The sequence below is a fragment of the Salvelinus namaycush genome, chromosome 5 (genome assembly GCF_016432855.1).
Source record: "Salvelinus namaycush isolate Seneca chromosome 5, SaNama_1.0, whole genome shotgun sequence".
In the NCBI taxonomy this organism is placed as follows: Eukaryota; Metazoa; Chordata; class Actinopteri; order Salmoniformes; family Salmonidae; genus Salvelinus; species Salvelinus namaycush.
This window is the reverse complement of record NC_052311.1, coordinates 51,436,032-51,458,626: the sequence shown is the minus strand read 5'-3', so window position 1 is coordinate 51,458,626 and position 22,595 is coordinate 51,436,032. Positions and strand designations below refer to the sequence as shown.

The 22,595-nt window shown below is 44.5% G+C and overlaps 2 protein-coding genes across 2 annotated transcripts in view; one reads left to right on the top strand and one right to left on the bottom strand.

Moving 5' to 3' along the window:
* sh3bp5b (SH3-domain binding protein 5b (BTK-associated)) overlaps nucleotides 1-5,217 on the top strand; it is a 29,924-nt gene extending 24,707 nt beyond the window's left edge. Inside the window, exons 7-9 of the mRNA XM_038994413.1 lie at nucleotides 180-399; nucleotides 2,273-2,566; nucleotides 3,097-5,217. Of these exons, the coding sequence (XP_038850341.1) occupies nucleotides 180-399; nucleotides 2,273-2,566; nucleotides 3,097-3,302 (720 nt within the window). The 3' untranslated portion in view covers nucleotides 3,303-5,217. The remainder of the gene's footprint in view (nucleotides 1-179; nucleotides 400-2,272; nucleotides 2,567-3,096) is intronic.
* Nucleotides 5,218-6,120: 903 nt separating this feature from the next.
* Nucleotides 6,121-22,530, bottom strand: LOC120048441 (calpain-7-like). Its single transcript, XM_038994412.1, has 19 exons — nucleotides 22,127-22,530; nucleotides 21,685-21,793; nucleotides 20,030-20,187; nucleotides 19,574-19,641; nucleotides 17,847-18,074; nucleotides 17,485-17,571; nucleotides 17,171-17,297; nucleotides 16,706-16,885; nucleotides 16,383-16,529; nucleotides 16,044-16,150; nucleotides 15,604-15,724; nucleotides 14,586-14,830; nucleotides 12,974-13,109; nucleotides 12,795-12,870; nucleotides 12,568-12,713; nucleotides 10,882-10,944; nucleotides 10,649-10,779; nucleotides 9,629-9,721; nucleotides 6,121-7,419 (listed from the first exon to the last, which is right to left on the bottom strand). The coding sequence occupies exons 1-19, from the start codon at nucleotides 22,226-22,228 to the stop codon at nucleotides 7,275-7,277; spliced, it is 2,469 nt and encodes an 822-aa protein (XP_038850340.1). The 5' UTR covers nucleotides 22,229-22,530; the 3' UTR covers nucleotides 6,121-7,274.
* Nucleotides 22,531-22,595: the final 65 nt, after the last annotated feature.

Here is a 22,595-nt window from a genome sequence, read left to right as displayed (position 1 = left end):
GACCTAGGTCAATAAACTGTGACCTTGAACATATTGCCATGTCATCTCAGGTCTAAACCATTTATGGCAATGATGGTTTCTTCTTCTGCGTGTGTGTGTGTGTGTATGTGTGTGTGTGTGTACTTAACTGTGTATACCAATCTAATGCTAACAATGACTCCCTTTCTGTCCGTCTGTAGCACCTAAAGAAGAACGTGGATGAGTTGCAGGCCAAGCTGAGCCAGGCTAAAGAAGGGTACAAGACGGCTCTGAGAAACCTGGAGATGATCTCAGACGAGATCCACAAACGCCGACGCAACTCGGCCATGGGCCCCCGGGGGCGGGGCGTGGGCGCCGATGGCGACAGTGTTGCCGTGGATGACATTGCCAGCTTCAAGATGGAGTCGGATGGCATCTCCAGTGAGTACACTTACAGTGCATGATGTTCTGGTCATTTCATTTCTGCGCTTGAAAACTGCAGAAACTGTTCTTGGATCAGCTGTCCTACATAGTGAGGCTAAACAGCCAGCCTTGCCTACTTTTCACTAGTAGTTGGGTACAGCACATAAACACCCTGTTGACTCCTGACTTGTTCTTCGAAACCTTCGTAGGAATTCCTAGAAAACGTCATTATTGACATTGTGCAGGGAGGTCTTGATGTTTTCGAAGAAAAGTCATGAAGATTGTGTCCGGCTCCTGAGAGGGTTGCCTGTTTTCTTGGAATGTTTTCCTAGAGTTGGAACATTAAAGGCGCACAGAATGTTTGGAGTTTACTTTATTGCCCTGCGGTGGTGTCTAAATACTGTACAATACATGCTAAATGTGCTCTTTGAAAGAAGTCTGTTCATTAAATTTTCTTTCAAAGGAAATTCCTGTTTAACTTAAAATGCCTGTATTGACTTTTCAGAAGATCCCATGATATGACAACTTAACAAAGTCATTGGAATCACAATGCTTCATTTGAAGGAGATACTTAACTCTTTATGCTGAAGGAAATGGTTTTGGTCTTTCCTTCATGGCATCATTCATGGCACCCAAATTCCATGCATGCCTTAATAACAACTAGCCTAGAGACAGCTTTACTGTTTAAGCTCCTATGGTTAAGGTTAGGACTTGAGTAATGACAGCTGATCCCGAATCAGTTAAGTGCTGAAGATACATACTGTGATGAGATTGAGGCTCAACTGTAGTCAGATGAAAAGAGTGGATGTTCAGAGCAGTGCGTGTCTCTCACTGATCCACTTCCCATTGTGCTGCATTATGGGCTGTGGGATGGTGTTTCCATGGCAACCTCAGAGCCCTACTGCTGGCTGACCCACTCCGCCGCCATTGGCTAAGGTTATTGCTGTTGCGCGTTAACCCACATAAACAGCAATATGCCACAGTTGGTGATTTGTCTTTTAGTAGATATAAAGTGTGTCTGTTTCAAACTGTCCAATGGCAGTAAACAAAAGAATCAGCGATTGCCCATAGTTCAAGGTCATTAAAACATTCCTTCATTCGCCATCCATGTTGGAATTTGAGGACTTTGACCCCAACACAGAAAATGGATCTCATATTAGTCTTGAAGTACTGTGTCTTTGCACTCTCTCTTTCAGTGTAAAGTATGTGTCTGCAGTATTTCAAGCAGTCCGTCTCCCTCTTCTACCCACCGTCTGTCTCCCTCTTCTACCCACCGTCTGTCTCCCTCTTCTACCCACCGTCTGTCTCCCTCTTCTACCCACCGTCTGTCTCCCTCTTCTACCCACCGTCTGTCTCCCTCTTCTACCCACCGTCTGTCTCCCCCTTCTACCCACCGTCTGTCTCCCCCTTCTACCCACCGTCTGTCTCCCCCTTCTACCCACCGTCTGTCTCCCCCTTCTACCCACCGTCTGTCTCCCCCTTCTACCCACCGTCTGTCTCCCTCTTCTACCCACCGTCTGTCTCCCTCTTCTACCCACCGTCTGTCTCCCTCTTCTACCCACCGTCTGTCTCCCCCTTCTACCCACCGTCTGTCTCCCCCTTCTACCCACCGTCTGTCTCCCCCTTCTACCCACCGTCTGTCTCCCTCTTCTACCCACCGTCTGTCTCCCTCTTCTACCCACCGTCTGTCTCCCTCTTCTACCCACCGTCTGTCTCCCTCTTCTACCCACCGTCTGTCTCCCTCTTCTACCCACCGTCTGTCTCCCTTGTTTGCTTTTTCTTCCTACTCTCTCTCTGTATGCCACATTGATGCTCTGCATGTACACTCCTCAGTTGTACAGTAAAGGCTTGTTACATTTCAACCACTCTTCCCCTCTCTCGGTCACTGCAGTGACGTCCGAGTCGTTTGAGGATGAGACCTGCAGCAGCAGTGCCATGTCAGAGGAGGACTCAGAGACCCACTCCACCTGCAGCCTGGGCTCCTCCTCTCACTCCCCCAACAGCCCCCAGGACCTGCCCTCGCCCTGCCCCTTTGCCAGCTCCTCTTCCCCTGCTCCCTCACGCCCCTGCAGTCTGGACCTTCCCAGCCCAGTCTCGCTGTCTGACTTTGGCCTTATCTCGCCTGTCCTGGGACCACGCAGCGAGTGTAGCGGGGCGTCATCACCTGAGTGTGACCTGGAGAGAGGTGTGTGTGTGTGCGGCCCAAAAAAGTAAAAAAGGAGAGCTAGGTTTAGAGAGTGTGTTTGCATACTGTATGAGGTAGTGTTTAAATATGCAAACAAGTGAAAAAGAGAGATTGATGGTGTGTGTGTTTATTTTCAGTAAGACATATCGTCTTCTGCTTCCTGTCTGACTTGCACCTGAGCCAGATGAGAGACCTATTAGTCATAGTGACAGCTAGCCTAGTGCTTAGACCAGAGCAGGTGCAGAGGCATAGGTTAGCAGACCTGCTGGGGGATACATCCTAATCTCCACTGGGTCCCTAAGAGCCTGCAGAAAGTTTTGGACCAGTGAGAAAGGGTAACAGTGGGAACTTTTAGAAAAACGACTCGGGTATGAAAGTCTACGGGTGTGTGTGCAGGGCTTCCTACACACGAAGGATATTCATGACTGTTTACTTGAGTTGTTTGAGGGGGGGGGGGGACTGGGACTCCCAATATACTTTATTTATCTCGATCACCAGGCTCACACAGCATACCTCTCTGTGTGTTTCAGGTGACCGAGCAGAGGGAGCGGAGGGTGAGCTGGACAATACTGTAAACAACAACAGCACCACCGTCAAGACCAACAAGACCACGGGCCTGGAGGTCCGCCTCAGCTTCCTGTCTCTTCGACGCTCGCGCAACGACAACACCAAGCGCGAACGTCAAAGCCGTTCCCAGACCCCCACCCAAACTGTGCTCCTGATCAACGGGGTGTGAAGTAGAAAGCTAATCCACAAGCTAACCCCATCACCGGCTTTGTGTGCCAACATGCTGTATTGCCAGTAACCACACACACACATTCCATTCTACCCCATGAACTAATACTGGCTAAGTGAACAGAAAGTGGCTCAGTATGCGATACTATGAACTAAATGGTCAGTGTATATACAGTTCCTATGGATCATGATGATGAAGAGACTTAAGACCCAACCCAGGGTTGGTGATGTCATAAAACCACCACTTCCTATAGAAAGGACCTTTCACCTTTTGACCTCCCACCCATAGCTTCCTCAGTCAGATTGGCTTCCCATAATTCCCTACTGTACTCCACACACATTAAGGACAGTGCTGGCTAACGTCCTACGGGTGGGGGCCCATGGTATATGAGGGGAAATGGGACAAACAGTGTTGTTTTTTTCCTGTGATATTCTCCCTGAGAGGGAGCTGCACTTCCAGACAAGATGTGATTCTGTTTGTAAATGAAAGAATGCACTCCTAGCTTTGACTATTAGAAATGGGGGTTATTTATAAAACTTGATGTCACAGTGAATGTGCCACCTGTTTAACCAATATAGAAAATAGTAAAATACACATAAATTGACAGAAATCTGTGTTATGCTTTTGTAAACGAAGAACATGCATGAGGCCAGGATTTAAAATCAGGATTTCTTAAAAAGGAACAAGTACATTTACGGAGTTCAAGTTTTGTGAATAACCCTCATGACTTGTAATATTACTCTGCTATATCCTCTCACAGATAGTTGATTTTTGAATACTCTCACTATTACGTAATCATGTGCACGGCATATAGAACCTATGGCAACAGACCAAACACACACTACCAGCCCCTGGCTGGCATCTCTTCGGACCGCCCGTGCATTTGTCCAATAGGGGTCTTCAGAATTGGACTTAAAAGAACTGTATTCTATTGCACAACTCATTTCCCAGTGATCTAACTGTGAATCCATCTCGCCAACAGTATCATAAAGCTGGACTTGGAATCTAGATTCCAAGAGTAGAATAATTGTGGGGTGAGGCTACAGTAGATATACCCTCCCCTCTTCCTCCTGGCTCCCTCCATCCTGTGGTTCATCGGTGCCACACTGATGTGGTGCCAGGGAAATGGGCCTCCAGACTCTGTCAACCCCCTAGCCCTCCTTCCATCCATCTCCCTGTCATGGCATCCCCAATGGCCCCGTACTGTGGGACAACGTCCACCCACGGACGGTAACACTAAGAACTGAGCAATAGCGCAAGGACAGAACAATATCTACCCATGGACACTTTCACAGAGTTCCCTGTAACGGAATGAAAAGGCCAGCCAGGTAATTCTCAGAATCTGAGGATGGTTTTGTCTTGGACCAATAGAGGAGAAAGTGAAACTGGATGACTGAATGAAACTGATGATGGTGAAGAATTATGAGGTCTTTTGTGGAAACTGACAGAATAATTGTGTGTTGATTTCTGGTGGACAGTATCAGCTGCTGTAAGTTGTAGATCCATATTGGCTAAAGTGGCACACAGTAGACTGTCAGATGTTTGAGGTCTAGTCGTCTGTCTCAAATAGTGTTAAATTGGCTTCCTCTCCTGGTCTCCTTATGCTCCATGGCCATATGGGAAAGGTATTTGGTCACTTAGTTATGAGAAAAGCAAGCTATTGCACAAGAGTATGCAGTCTATTTGTTATTGTGACCGCTCCAGTCTATGTATGTACTGTACAAATGTAATGTTGTATCGATGTTTATCTCTGTCACTCTTCGCTGTGGAATATAAGGATATAACCATGAACAGTCCCTGTCATAGCCGTTTTCTTCCAGTGGGTCTTGTTATGTTAGAGTAACTTTCCATTGTGTCTCCACAGTTTATGTGCCTGTTTTCTGAAAATAATCCATTAAAAGTGATGTTCACTGCAGTAAGCCTTTGTTCATTTCTTAAGATCTAACTGCAATGTAGATCAACTAACGTTTTGTCTTTTTCCCACTCACTAGCCTGAAATTCTTCGGTCAACCAAACTCAAGATCTTATTTGGTAAGTGACCCATTGACCCAAATCCCAGGCAGAGATTTAAAAGTTATTCTATAAAAACATGTAAAATAATTGTAGATGTCTGTCACAACCCTATACAGTAATTGACTAGCCTGTCGCCATTCTAACTGGGCTATACTGATATTTTCTTGGTCTAATCGCTGCAGATTGTTTTTGTTGTTGTTGCAATAGACTAATCAGATCATTGCTTTCTTGCGAGTTGTTTACATCACCCTGGCTCCTCATTGGCAAACCTTAACATGATTAACCACAGTAGAAAAGTACCACTCATCTGTGCTGGGATTCCCCATTGATGTATAAGCCGTGTGCTGCAGACTGTAGGGCGACAGGATTCAGAAGGTTAGCCGGTTTGACATGAGCCACGGCTAAGCCAAGTGAAGAGCTTTGGTGGCAAGGCAGCATAGAACTAGGATCTTGTTCACAATAACAAAAGTTGAACTGGTTTTCAGATTTCTCATCATATTTGCTCTCCTCTTGTTTGTCAGACACTTGACTTAGCAGTATCTGTCAGTTGTCAAATCTGCCTCTGAGGTTAAATTCCTGCCTTTCACCTAAACAATTGTTTTGTTCTCTCCCTCTCTTTCCTGCACTTCTGTTTCTCCTCTACCTCTCCAGATCCCTCCCTCAGGCCTGGTAGTTTGTCTCTCTGCCCTGTGATTCTTCTTAGAGGTTGTGACCAGCTGCTGCTCTGTTTTCAAATGCTCTCAGACAGGAGAGAGGCCAGATCTTCACCAACACAGACAAAACATTTTCTGATTTCCATCAATGCTATGCTTGAATACATCATTCCACATTTAGTGCAAGTTGAGCAAAATCATACCAGACTATTGCATTTGACATAAGTGGCAACAGCAGCAATAGTTGCCCTTTAACAGTCACTGGAAGGGGAAGAAAACAAATGTAATTCTATGTAAAGAAGAATGAAACGACAGAGCAGCCATTTTGCTAATGCAAAATAAGTCTACATGGTACGGGTGACTCCGCTCTTTTAGTAAGTCCACACTTTCCTTAGTAAAAATGAAGTATGTTTGAGGAGTGGGTCTTGTCCACAAGACTGTATAGCATTGACACTTTACAGTAATTGTCCAGAAAATGACAAAGCCACTAGCAGTCTTGCCTCTGACAAACTGTTAACAGAGAAGGAGAAACCGCTGTGAAGGGTTCAAGTCCTTGCTGAAGCGTAAACAAGACACTGAAGATTGCAGATACGTTTCAAATGTTGTTTTCCACGTGACTACCCACACACACAGTTGCAAAATTACAGGAACTTATAATAAATTCCTTGGTTTTCCCTAAATCCTGGTCGGAGGATTCCAGGAATCTGGAAAACCAGGGAATTTATTGAAAGTTCCTGGAATTTTGCAACCACACAGACACAGGTCCTGCATGCCTGTCACACATCCTTAGGAATGCCAGAGATTAGTCTTCATTCCTGTGCAACAGAGAAATCCCTGTCGTGGTGCGGTCTCCTGAGAAAGACAGTTGCAGTTGAGAACGTCACCCTTCGTTCTTGGTAAATACCAGCACTGCCTCTTGAGTACCTAGACTGGCGGTCAACAAGCGCCAAGTAATTGAACATTGAAAATCAGAAGGGCCATAGTTGTTGTGACATCATTTACTGTATCTGTCATTATGGCAAAGGAGGAAGAAAGCACCTCCAACATTAGCTCTGATAGTTATTACTCAGTCAGTTTACATTTTTTTGGTACATATTCTTGCACACCTCAGCACATAGAGGGCTATGTTCCATACCAAAAACATGTCCCTTTCCAAATACCCTTGATATTAATCAATCAAGTAATCAGTCTCTTTTGGGTCCTCCTGCAGTCGTAACAAGTTCCACCCAGAGTTTAGGGAACAGTGAGTGTCCATGCTGTGTGCAAGTTATTCATGGTGTCACCCCTGAATCCTTCCCCCCTCTCCTTACTGGAGCTGGGAGACCTTTAGGGGCATGGCGCTGCTGAAGTCCAGGAAGAAGGGTCCTTCCTGTTTGGGCAGGAAGGTGGTGGGGATGACATTGTAGATGCCAGCAGGGACATGGTCCGCCTCCATGTAGCAGAAACCACACCTACAGAGAGAGAGAGAAGGGGGGTTACTTATGGCTGTCTCTCAATAGTCTCAAATAGCACCCTTTCTAATCTCCATTCCTTCATAACATGTTACAATGCAGTCCACCACCAGTTTCTGGACATTTTCTGTTTCATAACCCACTAAAAATGCATACAATGTGTTCAATAGCAGAGCAGATTATCTGAATAATTTATAGAGATTATCTGCTATTAAATACAAATGTAACCTGCTTTAACCTCATCCACAGGATAATCTAAAATCATGGTCTAAATGTGAGGGAAATGTTATGAATATCTTTACTTCAATCAATTATTCCTGAAAAATCATTTCAGACACACAGCCGTTGTCATAAGATCTAACTCAAAAGGCATTCCTTTATGCAAATGTGCAGTAAGGCTAATTTCAGTACACCCTTAATCTTTGAACCAGGCTAACTCAATTAGCATAGACATCCCAGAGGTCAGACACGAGGTCCTCAGATGTGACCTTTTGACCTGTGGGGAATGTATAGAATGTTCCCTCAGTGTTGTGACTAGCCACCATATTTAGGCAGCATGTCATCAGGTCAAGGGCTTTGGAGAATCATGTGTCCCTAATATATGTTCCAACACTGAACTTTAACCTGTGCATAACATTTTATGATGGATGCATTCAAGTGGTCACCCCGCCTCTGTTTTAGTAAAAAGCTGAGGGATGGGCCTGGAGAAATGTAACCACTTTCAAATTCATAGACGGAAAGGGGATACCTAGTCAGTTGAGGACTAGGACTGACCATAGATATCAAAATGATCGATTCAACCATGTTGAGGCTATATAGTGTTTGTTTACATTTATGTTTACCAACGTTGGAGTTAAACAAGCTCAGAGTTTCACAGTAGGCAAATTACACTCATACCCGGGTTGAAAATGGCCGATTTGGACACTGATAAGCACCTACAGCAGCTGTACAGTAACATGCTATAGTTGAGGTCAGAGGTCAGAGTCTCCGCTTCACAGCTCTGTATGGGTTTTGACTGAGCCGTTTGGAACTTGAGCCCCCGCGCGCGCGATAAGAAGTTGCCCCCATTCTATCTGCTAATTGGGCATAACATTTTGTTGTCGGAGTGAGGAAAAATGCTGTAAATTAATAGGACTTGATGTATTTTGAAAGATGAAACGTTGAAGATTATAATAAATACTGCTGATGTCATACAAGCAAGGAAAACACCCGTGAGCCCAAATGTGCACTTTTCATTACCATATGAAACGCATGTAATATACAGTGTCAATGTTTATGATCACTATGTTTAATGTACAGTTACAAGATGTCATGGAGTTATACCTTGGGATGTCGTGAACAGAATGAGCCTGTTTGTTGTATTGTGATTTTTGGGCTGCAGACCACACATTTGAATACACTCATGACTCCATTCCATGCGCACCAAAATTCCGACCTGCTTTCTGAATTGGCTTGTGAAAGCCTATTGTAAAATCATATTCTAATGATGCCCCCCTGACCCAGATTGGGATTTATAAATGGACAGCTTTTGGATTGCGTAAACAGTAATTTTGTGATGGCGGGGATGCAGGGCTGTGTTCCAAACAAAACAACTACCAGTGCGCTTGCTCGGCACAGCTAGGAGAGCTCAAAAAAAGCACCTTGTAGTTGAAGACTCGTCTTTTAGTCATAAAAGTGTATTGAAGTTACTTAGGAGAGGTGTGTAGACACTTGGACACCAGTTTGACCTCTCACTCAAACCCTTCATTTTTTTGTCTTATGTTGGACCTACCCCAAATCCATTAATATTGTATTGTTACTGAATGAGTATTTTCAGATTTCGTTATCAACAAATGCGGTAAAATTACAGTGAATGTAAAATGCACATCAAATCAACAGTATAATGTTTGAATTCAGTTGTGTCAGGTGAACTGTTATATCCTAACCTTTAGTCTAATAATTTCCCCATAATCTCCTAACTGTTCCCTTTTAATTGCTACCATTGCTATGCATATGCTTTCCATATCTCTTCTGTAATAAATATTTCAATTTAGCCTTATCTATATAGGCCAATTCCCCATGAGTGTAAAGAGTTAATATTAGGATTGATTCTGAACTCATCTGGAACTCAACACTATGTACTGTCCCTGAACACCTCTATGAGCTGATAGACAGACAAACACACTATCTCCTATGTTGCATTTTACTCCTGTGAATCCTGGGTGAGTACCTGTAGTCGCCGCTGTTCTTCTTCGGGTGGCCTGCAGGTCCTGGCTCTACTACAGTGGACACGGTCACCATCTCAAAGCCCACACTGTACTGCCTAGAGAGGGTGAGACCGAGACATGATAACAACAATGACAACACAAGCAACCAGAACCTGTGCTATACTGCCTACAGACAGAGACGGAGAGACGGAGAGAGCGATAGAGTATTTAGTTAGCAGTGCTAATGACTGCAGACTGTGGAGGGAGAGAGAGAGAGAGAGTATTTAGTTAGCAGTGCTAATGACTGCAGACTGTGGAGGGAGAGATAGAGAGAGAGTATTTAGTTAGCAGTGCTAATGACTGCAGACTGTGGAGAGAGAGAGAGAGAGTATTTAGTTAGCAGTGCTAATGACTGCAGACTGTGGAGGGAGAGAGAGAGAGAGAGAGAGAGTATTTAGTTAGCAGTGCTAATGACTGCAGACTGTGGAGGGAGAGAGAGAGAGTATTTAGTTAGCAGTGCTAATGACTGCAGACTGTGGAGGGAGGGAGAGAGAGAGAGAGAGAGAGAGATAGAGAGAGAGAGTATTTAGTTAGCAGTGCTAATGACTGCAGACTGGAGGGAGAGAGCGAGTCATCTCATTTTAATTAGGAGCACCAGATGAACTATTAAAGATGACCCCTACAGGATGACGTAATTAACACTGGAAACTGACTGTTAGTCTGTCTGGTCACATTTACACCTGGCAATCGTATTCTGTGACGGCTCAAATTTTCTGGATATATCATGACAAAGTCTCATTGGAGTCAGACTGTCGGACACAATGCAGACCATGCATATTATTTCAGTTTTGCATTTTAGTCATTCTGTAGTCACCTCGGATTAGAGAAGGTTTTGACGGACAGGATGAACACTCAAGTATTAAAAGTGCTGTGTTACAAGAGGACAATCATTTCAATGGAACCCATTTTATATCCATCAATTGTGATTGGGCTATAGTGTCCCCACTGGGTGGAGGGCCCCTGCAGGCCTCAGTGAGTCTTACCTGGAGCCTCGTAGCTCTATGAGCATGGGTCCTGGGCGCTCCAGGTTAAACTGGTAGATTGGGTTGTGCTTGTACGAGTCCTTGTAGTTCCCACAGCCCCCCGCACTCGGCCCCTTCCACTGGCCATTGATCTGCACAGGGAGAAAGAGGGGGCTTTCGCAATGTAAGATGGTGATTTTGTTATCATGCCAATAGAGAATGTGAACAAAGAGACAAGTGGAAGTAAATGTTACCCGTTTGGTATGAGTGAAGGGCGTTGGGATCTTGGAGAAGGAGAACTTGCATCCAGAGTACACCTGTTGGAGGGAAACGTCTATTACTCTGTTGGAACTGAATGAGCAGGGATGTGATCAGCACAACATAGAAACATCAGGAAGAAACTCCTGGAAGAATACTGGCCAGCTCTTATTCAGACGGAAGAAATCATGTTCAATCCATACCTCACGAGAACTCTTCCGAGTATGAGACTGAACGTCAATTCACTAATTCTCCAGATGATTTTTAAGGAAGTGAGAGTGCAGAAATGGATTCACAGCCAGTTTGCTGCTTGCTAAGTCAAGGCTAGAGATATTCCTCTGGCGATTGGCTTTTCTCTTTCACTCTCAGAAAGACACACATGCAACTACTTTCAGGGTTTCTTCTCTTCTACAGAGGCCAAACATGTTGTTTTTGTGAGACTTCAGATAACAGCTCCTCAAAGACTTCAGCTCAGTTGGTAAGGGGTGTTTATGAAATATAAATGACCAAAAAAAGGCTTGGGTCACATACTCACACACAAAACATAAAACCTTTTACTCATTCATATACAAACCAAGAAAGTCTCACTCTCTCCATCTCTCTTTCACACACAGCAATTCATTGCAGACAAACTCACAAGCTCTCTTTCAACTGATTTCACAGTTCTGAAAGTGGGTTCTGTATCAGAACTTCTGATACAGAACTGTTTCGAATTAAATAATTAGCAAACTTCATTTAAGACTCAATCTGCATGGATATGAACACACACACTCAGACTACAGGACAAAGGAGGCTGCTTCATGTATAATTCTACATTCTGAAACAACTCAGATCTAGTTTTATATTCCTTGTGTGTACAGTATATGTACACTACCGTTCAAAAGTTTGGGGTCACTTAGAAATGTCCTTGTTTTTGAAAGAAAATATATTTTTTTGTCCATTAAAATAACATCAAATTGATCAGAAATACAGTGTAGACATTGTTAATGTTGTAAATGATTATTGTAGCTGGAAACGGCAGATTTTTTATGGAATATCTACGTAGGCGTACAGAGGCCCATTATTAGCAACCATCACTCCTGTGTTCCAATGGCACATTGTGTTAGCTAATCCAAGTTTATCATTTTAAAAAGCGAATTGATCATTAGAAAACCCTTTCGCAATTATGTAAGCACAGCTGAAAACTGTTGTGCTCATTAAAAAAGCAATAAAACTGGCCTTCTTTAGACTAGTTATTCTGAGAAAAGAAAGAGTGGGAGGCCCCGGTGCACAACTGAGCAAGAGGACATGTACATTAGAGTGTCTAGTTTGAGAAGCAGACGCCTCACAAGTCCTCAACTGGCAGCTTCATTAAATAGTACCCGCAAAACACCAGTCTCAACGTCAACAGTGAAGAGACGACTCCGGGATGCTGTCCTTTTGAACGGTAGTGTACGTACACTTGACACTCATTAAGTTCATATCATGTGCCCTCACTCCATCTTCCCCCACTCCCTCCTTCTTCTTCACCCTCACCATCCCACTCTGTTTCTCATGTTCTATTGTGAGATGCTTGAGGCATGATATATGGTCACTTCTGTCCCGCAGTACAACAGGATCGCAGTGTTTACCTGCCAGCGACAGATCTGACACTCAGGAGATGTATCTGACACAATATGTGTGTGTGTGTGTGTGTGTCTCACCCTCAGGGTGTAGTTGATGGTGTTCTGCTTCTCGTACTGTGACACCACCAGTGTGAAGGTGTGTGTTCCAGCGCTGGTTAGTCTCATCTTGGTCAGGTAGTGGGGGCTGTTGATCCTGATCCCATCTATGTAGGGGGGAGGGTCCGCTGAGGAGGAACATACAAGACAGTCAGAGGAAACACACACACATGCACACAGATACACACACATTTCCATGAGAAACTCACCAGGGTAGTAAACTTTCTTTCCCTCCGTCTTGTAAACCACCAAGGTGATGAACTCCCTGTTTTGTGCAAAGTCATCCTGAACATCAAAGGACAAAAACAGAGTGATTATTGTTTCTATGGGAGAAAATGAGACATTGTCTGATACTGTGTGGTGGTGAACAGCCAGACAGACAGTGCACCTTGTCAGTGATGTGTCTGGTCAGCAGCACCCAGACAGCGGTGCCCCCTGCAGGACAGGTCACCTCCAGCCGGTACTGAGGATTGTTGGCAAGGCTGTAGGCATCCTTCACCGGGCCCTGCTTCCCATCCCAGCTACTGCAGGGACACACACAACCAGAAATATACTTCACATATCAAACACGTGTATTTTGTTATACACATACAGTGCATTTGTAAAGTATTCAGACCCCTTGACTTTTTTCACATTTTGTTACGTTACAGCCTTATTCTAAAATTTAATAAATAAATACAAATCCTCAATCTACACACAATAGCCCATAATGACGAAGCAAAAACAGGTTTTTAGAACGTTTGGCAAAAAAACTGAAATACCTCATTTACATAAGTATTTAGACCCTTTGCTTTGAGACTCGAAATTGAGCTCAGGTACATCCTGTTTCCATTGATCATCCTTGAGATTACAACTTGACTGGAGTCCACCTGTGGTAAATTCAATTGATTGGACATGATTTGGAAAGGCACACGACCTTCTATATAAGGTCCCACAGTTGACAGTGCATGTCAGAGCAAAAACCAAGCAATGAGGTCAAAGGAATTGTCCGTAGAGCTGTGCCTCAACACAGGATTGTGTTGAGGCACAGATCTGGGGAAGGCTAGCAAAAAAATTCTGCAGCATTGAAGTTCCCGAAGAACACAGTGGCCTCCATCATTCTTAAATGGAAGGAGTTTGGAAACACCCAGTCTCTTCCTAGGGCTCGCCGCCCGATCAAACTGAGCAATCGGGGGAGAAAGGCCTTGGTCAGGGAGGTAACCAAGAAGCTCCAGAGTTCCTTCTGTGGAGATGGGAGAACCTTCCAGAAGGACAACTATCTCTGCAGCACTCCACCAATCAGGCCATTATGATACAGTGGCCAGACGGAAGCCACTTCTCAGTAACAGGCACGTTGACAGCCCGCTTGGAGTTTGCCAAAAGGCACCTAAAGTATTCCCAGACCATGAGAAACAAGATTCTCTGGTCTGATGAAACCAAGACTGAACTCTTTTGCCTGAATGCCAAGCGTCACGCCTAGAGGAAATCTGACACCATCCTTACGGTGAAGCATGGTGGCTTCGGGACTGGTCTATGAATGTTCTTGAGTGGCCAAGCCAGAGCCCGAACCTGATCGAACATCTCTGGAGAGTCCTGAAAATAGCTGTGCAGCAACGCTCCCCATCCAACCTGACAGAGCTTGAGTGGATCTGCAGAGAAGAATGGGAGAAACTCCCCAAATACAGGTAAGCCAAGAAGACTCGAGGCTGTAATCTCTGCCAAAGGTGCTTCAACAAAGTACTGAGTAAAGGGTCTGAATTACTTATGCAAATGTGATATTTCTGGTTTTTATTTGTATTAAATTTGCAAAAATTTAAAACAAAACTGTTTTTGCTTTGTCTTTATGGGGTATTGTGTGTAGATTGATGAGGGGGAAAAAAACTATTTAAATCACGTAACAAAACGTAACAAAATGTGGAAAAAGTTAAGTTGGTCTGAATACTTTCCAAACGCACTGTATCGTAGTTGGTTATAGGTATAGCAGACCCTTGTGGGAGATAAGAGGGCTGTTGTTGACTGACCTGTGGATACAGGAAGACTCTCTAAACAGGGCGGGGCTCCAGCTCAGGTAGATGACATCATAGTACTGGCACAGGTCCTCAAACGTGATCCAGAACACGCCGTTATCAAACTTCTGTGCGGTCTTGGGGTCAAAGTTGAGGTATTTGAGAAGTTCTGGGGTCCAATTTTTCTCATCCCGTTCACTGAAGCGGCCTTTCCACCTCAAGTGGCTCCACGGGTTCTTCAGCTGCAGGAACCGATTCCCCTGAGAGCCAGATCAAATGGCACAGAAGCTTAGCATGCAGGCAGAACACTATTAATGATGCGCAAAGTTACAAAGTTATAGTTTTGTTTTATCTTGATTATTGTCCAGTCGTGTGGTCGAGTGCTGCAAGGAAAGACCTAGTTAAACTGCAGCTGGCCCAGAACAGAGCGGCACGTCTTGCTCTTCCTTGTAATCAGAGGGCTGATATAAATACTATGCATGCCAGTCTCTCACGGCACAATGCCTCTCCCCTATTTGACCTAGATAGTTTGTGTGTATGTATTAATATGTAGGCTACTTGTGCCTTTAAAAATATATATATATATGTAGTTCTGTCCTTGAGCTGTTCTAGTCTATTATTGTTCTGTATTATGTCATGTTTTGTTTTGTGTGGACCCCAGGAAGGGTAGCTGCTGCTTTTGCAACAGCTAATGGGGAGCCTAATAAAATACCAAAGACATAAATGGAATTGACAAGATACAAATAAAACACAGCATGCTATACTATGAGTGATTATGCTAACCATGCTACTGTAACAACTGAGTGGTTATGCTAACCAAGCTACTGTAACAACTGAGTGGTTATGCTAACAAGCTACTGTAACAACTGAGTGGTTATGCTAACCAAGCTACTATAACAACTGAGTGGTTATGCTAACAAGCTACTGTAACAACCATGAATAGTTATGCTAACAAGCTACTGTAACAACCATGAATAGTTATGCTAACAAGCTACTGTAACAACTGAGTGGTTATGCTAACACCAACACTTACTTTGTGCTCCCGGATATCCAGGACAGCATAGGCATGCGTTGGCACAAGGCCCCACCTCTCACCTTCCTCCTCTGTCATCACCCCCGTTGCCGTGGTGATTAAGACGTCGCCCCGGTGAAACCTGTCATGAGAGGAGGGGGATGTGAGAGTAGTAGGTCAGCTATCTTGGCTAGGAGAAAACTCTGTGGTATTGATAACCATGTCTATTACCATCTGGCAGCAAAGGTAATCATGAAAAATCACTACCTGACTGGAGTGTGTGTGTATATCTTTTTGCAAATGTAATATGATTTGTGGATTCAAATAAAGTAATTAAACTGTTTAAGAATCTGAGTTATATAGCTCTTAGTGTGAATTCTACAAAGCAGATGGATTATGTAGGCCCTTAAGTGTGTGCATGGGTGAATTAATGAGTGTGTGTTTGTGTCTGCATGTCTCACCTCTGGTAGAGCATGCGGAAGGTGTCGTCCTTGATGAATGACTGATTGTCTGAATGCATGGCGATACGCTCTGGGATCCAGCCAGTGAGTGCGTGCAGATCGATGTTCTACAATAAGACAGAAAGAATAGAGATCACACGTTAGAGAACAGCAATAACAAGGTGGAGAACAGAACCAACTGTCCAATCACGTACGATGGATGAAATGTGGAATTTAGCACACGATGTGAATGAGGGAACTCGTTAGCTCTGAAACATTCTCCAAAGTGAAACATTCGCTATTGGACAGAGCCCAGTACAGGGGGTAGTACTAGTACTTTCACAGGGGGAACTCCCTCACCGAGTTGGAGCCGGGGAAGTCGTAGCCTCCCATGACCTTCATGTAGGCCTTCTCTATGAGGGAGACCCACAGCTCGTTCCTGTTGCTGGAGTAGGAACACAGCAGCTCTCCATTCTGACCACATGGCAGGAAGTCGTCTATAATGACCTGCAGGGAACAGGAGGGGGAACACTTACAACAATACAACCCATTGGTAGACACTGTCAGAGACATGGCAGCTTTACAGTGACAGTCTAGTCATTTAGAGAGTGAGGTTTGCTAGCTTATCTCACAATGACATTGAGCACCAGTGGACCCAGGTCCCAGGTTCTGCAGTGTGTTACCTTCCTGGGCACACCGTTGATGTGAAGCTTCACCATGTACTTCCCACAGGGGTTATACTCTGGCTCCCCGCGCCGGTTCTGGGGGTAGATGATGCTGGTGATGAGCTTCTTGTTGTAGCGTCGCTCATAGGCAGCGCTGATGGCTAACGACGCCACGAACGAGCAGTCAGACACCACCGTCTAACGGGAGAGAGTAGGTGATTAACATTAAGAGTATGAAACTGACATCCGACCACCAGGATGGGAGGTAAATCTGTCAGTATTACCAATCACATTGAAAGGTATTCAGTTTAGAGCAGATTGTCCATGAAGTAGGTAGGTTTTATCAGTCAAAACATACGTACAAGTGGCGCCATCTGATGATGAGTCAATTCCAATACAACTTAAATAATTCTGTATTTTACAGGGGACATTTTGGTCTTGATTATTGATAGTGAATATTGACGGCTGTGTGTGTGGCCTGACCTGCTTGATGCTGAAGCTGGATACAGATAAGATCATGGTGGGGTTATTGCAGATCTCGTCAGGGCGAACCCAGCGGGAGAAGATGGTTTTCTGCTTGGGAGACAGGGCCAGCTTGCCTAGTTTGTCCCTGGGAAACATCCACAGAGAATAAAAAGTCTGATGCTTATCACAAATTAAAAAGTAATGCAATCAAGTGGCACTCCATCTAGTACTATCTACTCCATCTGCTTTCTGGTTGCAGGGAGAAATGTATAACGTGTGTATTCTACAATCCGCACACCCACTTACTAAGGAACAAGAATATCCTGACTTACGAGAATGGAACAGGAAAGGCAAATCTCTCCTTCAGGTCCACACTCATGAAGGGGACGAAGGGTATGCCGTTGATCTTGGACGTGCTCCTATGTGGAAAAGCAGAGAGGAGAATAAGGAGAAATGTAACGTGTGTACCTTACCCAGCAGGTGAAAATGTAGATGAGTCAAACTTGAACCTTTACCAAACAAAGGTGTGTTACTGCCTAACCTTTAGAAAAACCAGTCACACACTGGCATTATGCTCCTAGGGAAATGGGGATTATTATGGAACCACAGATCATTGCTTCTTGGGAGCCTAAACTCAATGTGTTGACCATGTTCTATGATTCCCCAGAGTCCAGAAAGATCCCAGCCTGCTCACCTGAGCACCTCGATCTCTTCTGAGGTGTAGCGCTGACCCTGAGGCTCACTGGACTGGACCGGCCTGACTGGCTGGGGGCGGTCCTGGAGAGAGAAGTCAGGCCCCAAGGGGAAGAACTGTCTGACGGGGCAAGGCCCCCCACTGGGTTTGGCCCCTGAGGGCCCCGGCCTGTCCTGTGGCGACTGGGCTAAGGGACTGGCGGACTGGGACTCCTTCAGCCCCTCCGCCCTGTAGAGAAACAAAGGGCTTGGTTGGTTGGTCGGTCGGGTTGATGTTCCTTGATCAACAGCGCATTCGGAAAGTATACAGACCCCTTGACTTTTTCCAGATTTTGTTAAGTTACAGCCTTATTCTAAAAATATATATATATTTTTTTTTTAATCCTTATCAATCTACTCAATACCCCATAAAGACAAAGCAAAAACAGGTTTAGAAATGTTGCTAATTTGCCTCCCGGGTGGCGCAGTGGTCTAGAGCACTGCATCGCAGTGCTAGCTGCGCCACCAGGGTCTCTGGGTTCGCGCCCAGGCTCTGTCGCAGCCGGCCGCGACCGGGAGGTCCGTGGGGCGACGCACAATTGGCATAGCGTCGTCCGGGAGGGTTTGGCCGGTAGGGATATCCTTGTCTCATCGCGCTCCAGCGACTCCTGTGGCGGGCCGGGCGCAGTGCGCGCTAACCGAGGGGGGCGGGTGCACGGTGTTTCCTCCGACACATTGGTGCGGCTGGCTTCCGGGTTGGAGGCGCGCTGTGTTAAGAAGCAGTGTTGGTTGGTTGGTTGGGTTGTACTTCGGAGGACGCATGGCTTTCGACCTTCGTCTCTCCCGAGCCCGTACGGGAGTTGTAGCGATGAGACAAGATAGTAATTACTAGCGATTGGATACCACGAAAATTGGGGAGAAAAGGGGAGAAAATTAAATAAAAAAATTAAATAAAAAATAAATGTTGCTAATTTATTAAGTTAAAAAAACTGATATCACATTTACATAAGTATTCAGACCCTTAACTCACTACTTTGTTAAAGCACATTTGGCAGCGATTAGAGCCTCAAGTCTTCTTGGGTATGACGCTACAAGCTTGGCACATCTGTATTTGGGGAGTTTCTCCCATTCTTCTCTGCAGATCCTCTCAAGCTCTGTCAGGTTGGATGGGGAGCGTCGCTGCACAGCTATTTTCAGGTCTCTCCAGAGATGTTCGATCAAGGTTCAAGTCCGGGCTCTGGCTGGGCCAGTCAAGTACCCTTACCCAGATCTGTGCCTCAATATAATCCTGTCTCGGAGCTCTACGGACAATTCCTTCGACCTCATGGCTTGGTTTTTGCTCTGACATGCACTTGCAACTGTGGGACCTTATATAGACAGGTGTGTGCCTTCCCAAATCATGTCCAATCAATTGAATTTACCACAGGTGGACTCGAATCAAGTTGTAGAACCATCAAGGATGATCAATGGAAACAGGATGTACATGAGTTCAATTTCAGGTCTCACAGCAAAGGGTCTGAATACTTATGTAAATAAGGTATTTGTTTTTTATTTGGAAAAATCGCTTTGTCATTATGGGGTATTGTGTGTAGATTGATGAGAATTTGTATTTATTTAATCCATTTAAAAATAAGGCTGTAACGTAACAAAATGTGGAAAAAGTCAAGGGGTTTGAATACTTTCCGAATGTATACAACACTAGAAATTTAGAAATATTACACTATAGAGAGAAGGGGAGGGTGACCTTACCTATCGAGGGCCTGACGAGCCAGCTGCTTCAGTTTGCCCTGCAGCCCCTGGTCTGTTGTATCATGAGACTGTGAGAAAAGAAAGCCGGAGAAAAGGAGTGGGGGGGGGGGGGGGGGGGGGGTTACACTTGACACCTGCCACACATTATGTACCCTAGAGACTAGGTCAAGAGGGATGTCAATAGATACAATGAAGACTAGTGGGGCATCAGTCTGTTCATGGCCTAATCCAAATAAACTGTTCTTATACTCATTCCTGACAACACCTCCACTGGACCTGGTGATGACCCAGGAATTAACATCCTGTATAATGTTTGATACAGTAGTCTGAATAGCAGAGAGTACAGCTCATTTTGTTGTTGATTTGCTCAATACAAGAGCATTGGTGGTGAAAGTTGCCCCTGTAGTCACACAGCAGGCCTAAAAGAAGCCTGGGCCTTTCCTGAGCAGCCCCTACCGTCTGGATGCAGAGTTCCACGGCCTGTGTGTAGAGCTCGATAGCCTCGTCCCCATTGCCCTTCTCATCCTCCTCAAAGGCCTGGGTGACCAGGAAGTGGGCCCGCTCCAGATCCACCTGCTGCTTGCTCTTCAGAGGGTCGCTACTTTGAGCTTGAACTGTATGGGATAGGACACAATGGAACATTAAAAATATATATTTTCAAATACACTGGATAGGTGCAGTGAAATGTTGTTTTACAGCCATAGTAGTACGATACCCCTGGAGCAAATAAGGGTTAAGTGCATTGCTCAAGGGCACCAACCAATTTTTCACCTTGCCAGCACAGGTATTCAAACCAGCAACCTTTCGGTTACTGGCCCAACGCTATAACGCTAGGCTATCCTCAATGAGAGGCTGACTATGAAAATAACAACTGGATGAGGGATAAATAGGTGTTATATATTTGAGGTGATGTGGATATGTTAGGATAGCTACTGCCAACTACATCATTGAGAAACGCTGGAAACAATGAAAGAGGTTTCCTTTCATTGTGCCTCATATCAACTTGAACACAGTAACATGACCCTCAACATCGACAGGGATATTAAAAGAGGCGAGGCACAATGCCATGTTGACACACGTCGAGGCCCGGGCCACCGTACAGTGTGAACCAGATTCACACCCACAATACCCCATAATGACGAAGCACAAATAGGTTTTTAGACATTTTTGCAAATGTATTAAAAATAACAACTGAAATATGACATTTACATAAGTATCCTGACCCTTTACTCAGTACTTTGTCTTAGCACCTTTGGCAGCGATTACAGCCTCAAGTCTTCTTGGGACACCTGTATTTGGGGAGTTTCTCCCATTCTTCTCTGCAGATCCTCTCAAGCTCTGTCAGGTTGGATGGGGAGCATCGCTGCACAGCTATTTTCAGGTGTCTCCAGAGATGGCTCTGGCTGGGCCACTCAAGAACATTCAGAGACTTGTCCCGAAGTCACTCCTGCGCCCAACTCTATGAAGAGTCTTGGTGGTTACAAACTTCTTCCATTTCAGAATGATTGAGGCCACTGTGTTCTTGGGAACCTTCAATGCTGCAGAAATGTTTTAGTACCCTTCCCCAGATCTGTGCTTCGACACAATCATGTCTGGTTTTTGCTCTGACATGCACTGTCAACTGTGGGACCTTATATAGACAGGTGTGTGCCTTTCCAAATCATGTATAATCAATTGAATTTACCACAGGTGGACTCCAATCAAGTTGTAGAAACATCTCAAGGATGATCAAGGGAAAGGATGCACTGGAACTCAATTTCCAGTCTCATTGTAAAGGGACTGAATACTTACGGAAATAAGCTATTTCTGTTGTTTTTCAAATAAATGTGCAAACATTTATAAAAACCTGTTTTTGCTTTGTCACTATGGGGTAGTGTGTAGATTGCTGAGAAATTTTAATTGAATTAATTTTAGAATAAGGCTGTACCGTAACAAAATGTAGAAAAATTCAAGGGGTCTGAATACTTTCCGAATGCACTGTAGGCTACTCACTGCTATGCTTTATGAATATGGGTCCACTCATTCTGGATGGAGTATGAGAGTGAATGAAGTTGGATCAGAAGTGGTTATGGAGGATCACCACTTTCCCTACACTGTTGAGGTGGACTCACCAGCATTGTGCAGGGCCTGAACCCGGTCCAGGTACTCATTGACTTTATCCTGGATGCCCTCCAGTTTAGACCCTGCCATGCCGGCGTAGATCAGGGCTTGTGCCGCCTCCTAATATCACATAGAACACCAACATTATTGCTTTCAAAATGACAAATTAATTTTTATGTAGCAAAATACAAGCGTGTCTTAACCATGGGTCAAGTACCTCTAATAAGAGATATCCAGAAGCTCAAATTATATAGGGTTACTATCTTAAAGGCTGAATACATACCGTTTGTTACACAGGTGTAAACACTGGAATGCCACTTCTAAAGGCTAAAAGTGCATCAGTGATCAAGTAGTCTATTCCACAATGGTGACCATAAGATGCAGGTGAAAGTAAAAGCCAATGTGGAGTGCGGCAAATTATTCCACAACATCCATTTCAGTCCTTAACGTTACCTTATAATAGAAGACAGCCTCGTTGTATTTTCCATTCTGATCGCAGATGACAGCAGTTTTAGCAAATTTAATTGCATCGTGCTCCAGTGCCGTGCAATCCATTTTGTTCTAGCGTTTTTTTATACGCCTTCATACAGCCTGGAAAGTATGACTGTCCCTGTCATTCGTAACTAACGTTAACTAGCTAGCTGCGTTAGCTAGCAAGCCGAACTTAGACAGCTAAATCAAAGCAATGAGTTACAGTTCCAAAATATGGGTTTTTAAAATAAGATTATCAAATGAATTAAATGCAAACAACCACCGTGACAATATCCATATAACATTATGATATACAGCTAGCAAGTAGACGAGCTACTTTCTGCCCGATAACAACAACATAAGTAATTTCCATGATTTAGCTTCCGGGTAGCTCCAACGATGACGAGAGCTTTTACACTCCAATCCAGTTGGTGGTAGTATTGCGCCATTG

Coding starts and splice junctions, on each gene's coding strand:
- LOC120048441 (XM_038994412.1), bottom strand. CDS start 22,228: ATGGATTGCACGGCACTGGAGCACGATGCAATTAAATTTGCTAAAACT. Junction 19,642..20,029: donor TGGAACTCTGCATCCAGACG/GTAGGGGCTGCT, acceptor CTTTTCTCACAG/TCTCATGATACAACAGACCA. Junction 12,714..12,794: donor AAAGAAAGTTTACTACCCTG/GTGAGTTTCTCA, acceptor GTTCCTCCTCAG/CGGACCCTCCCCCCTACATA.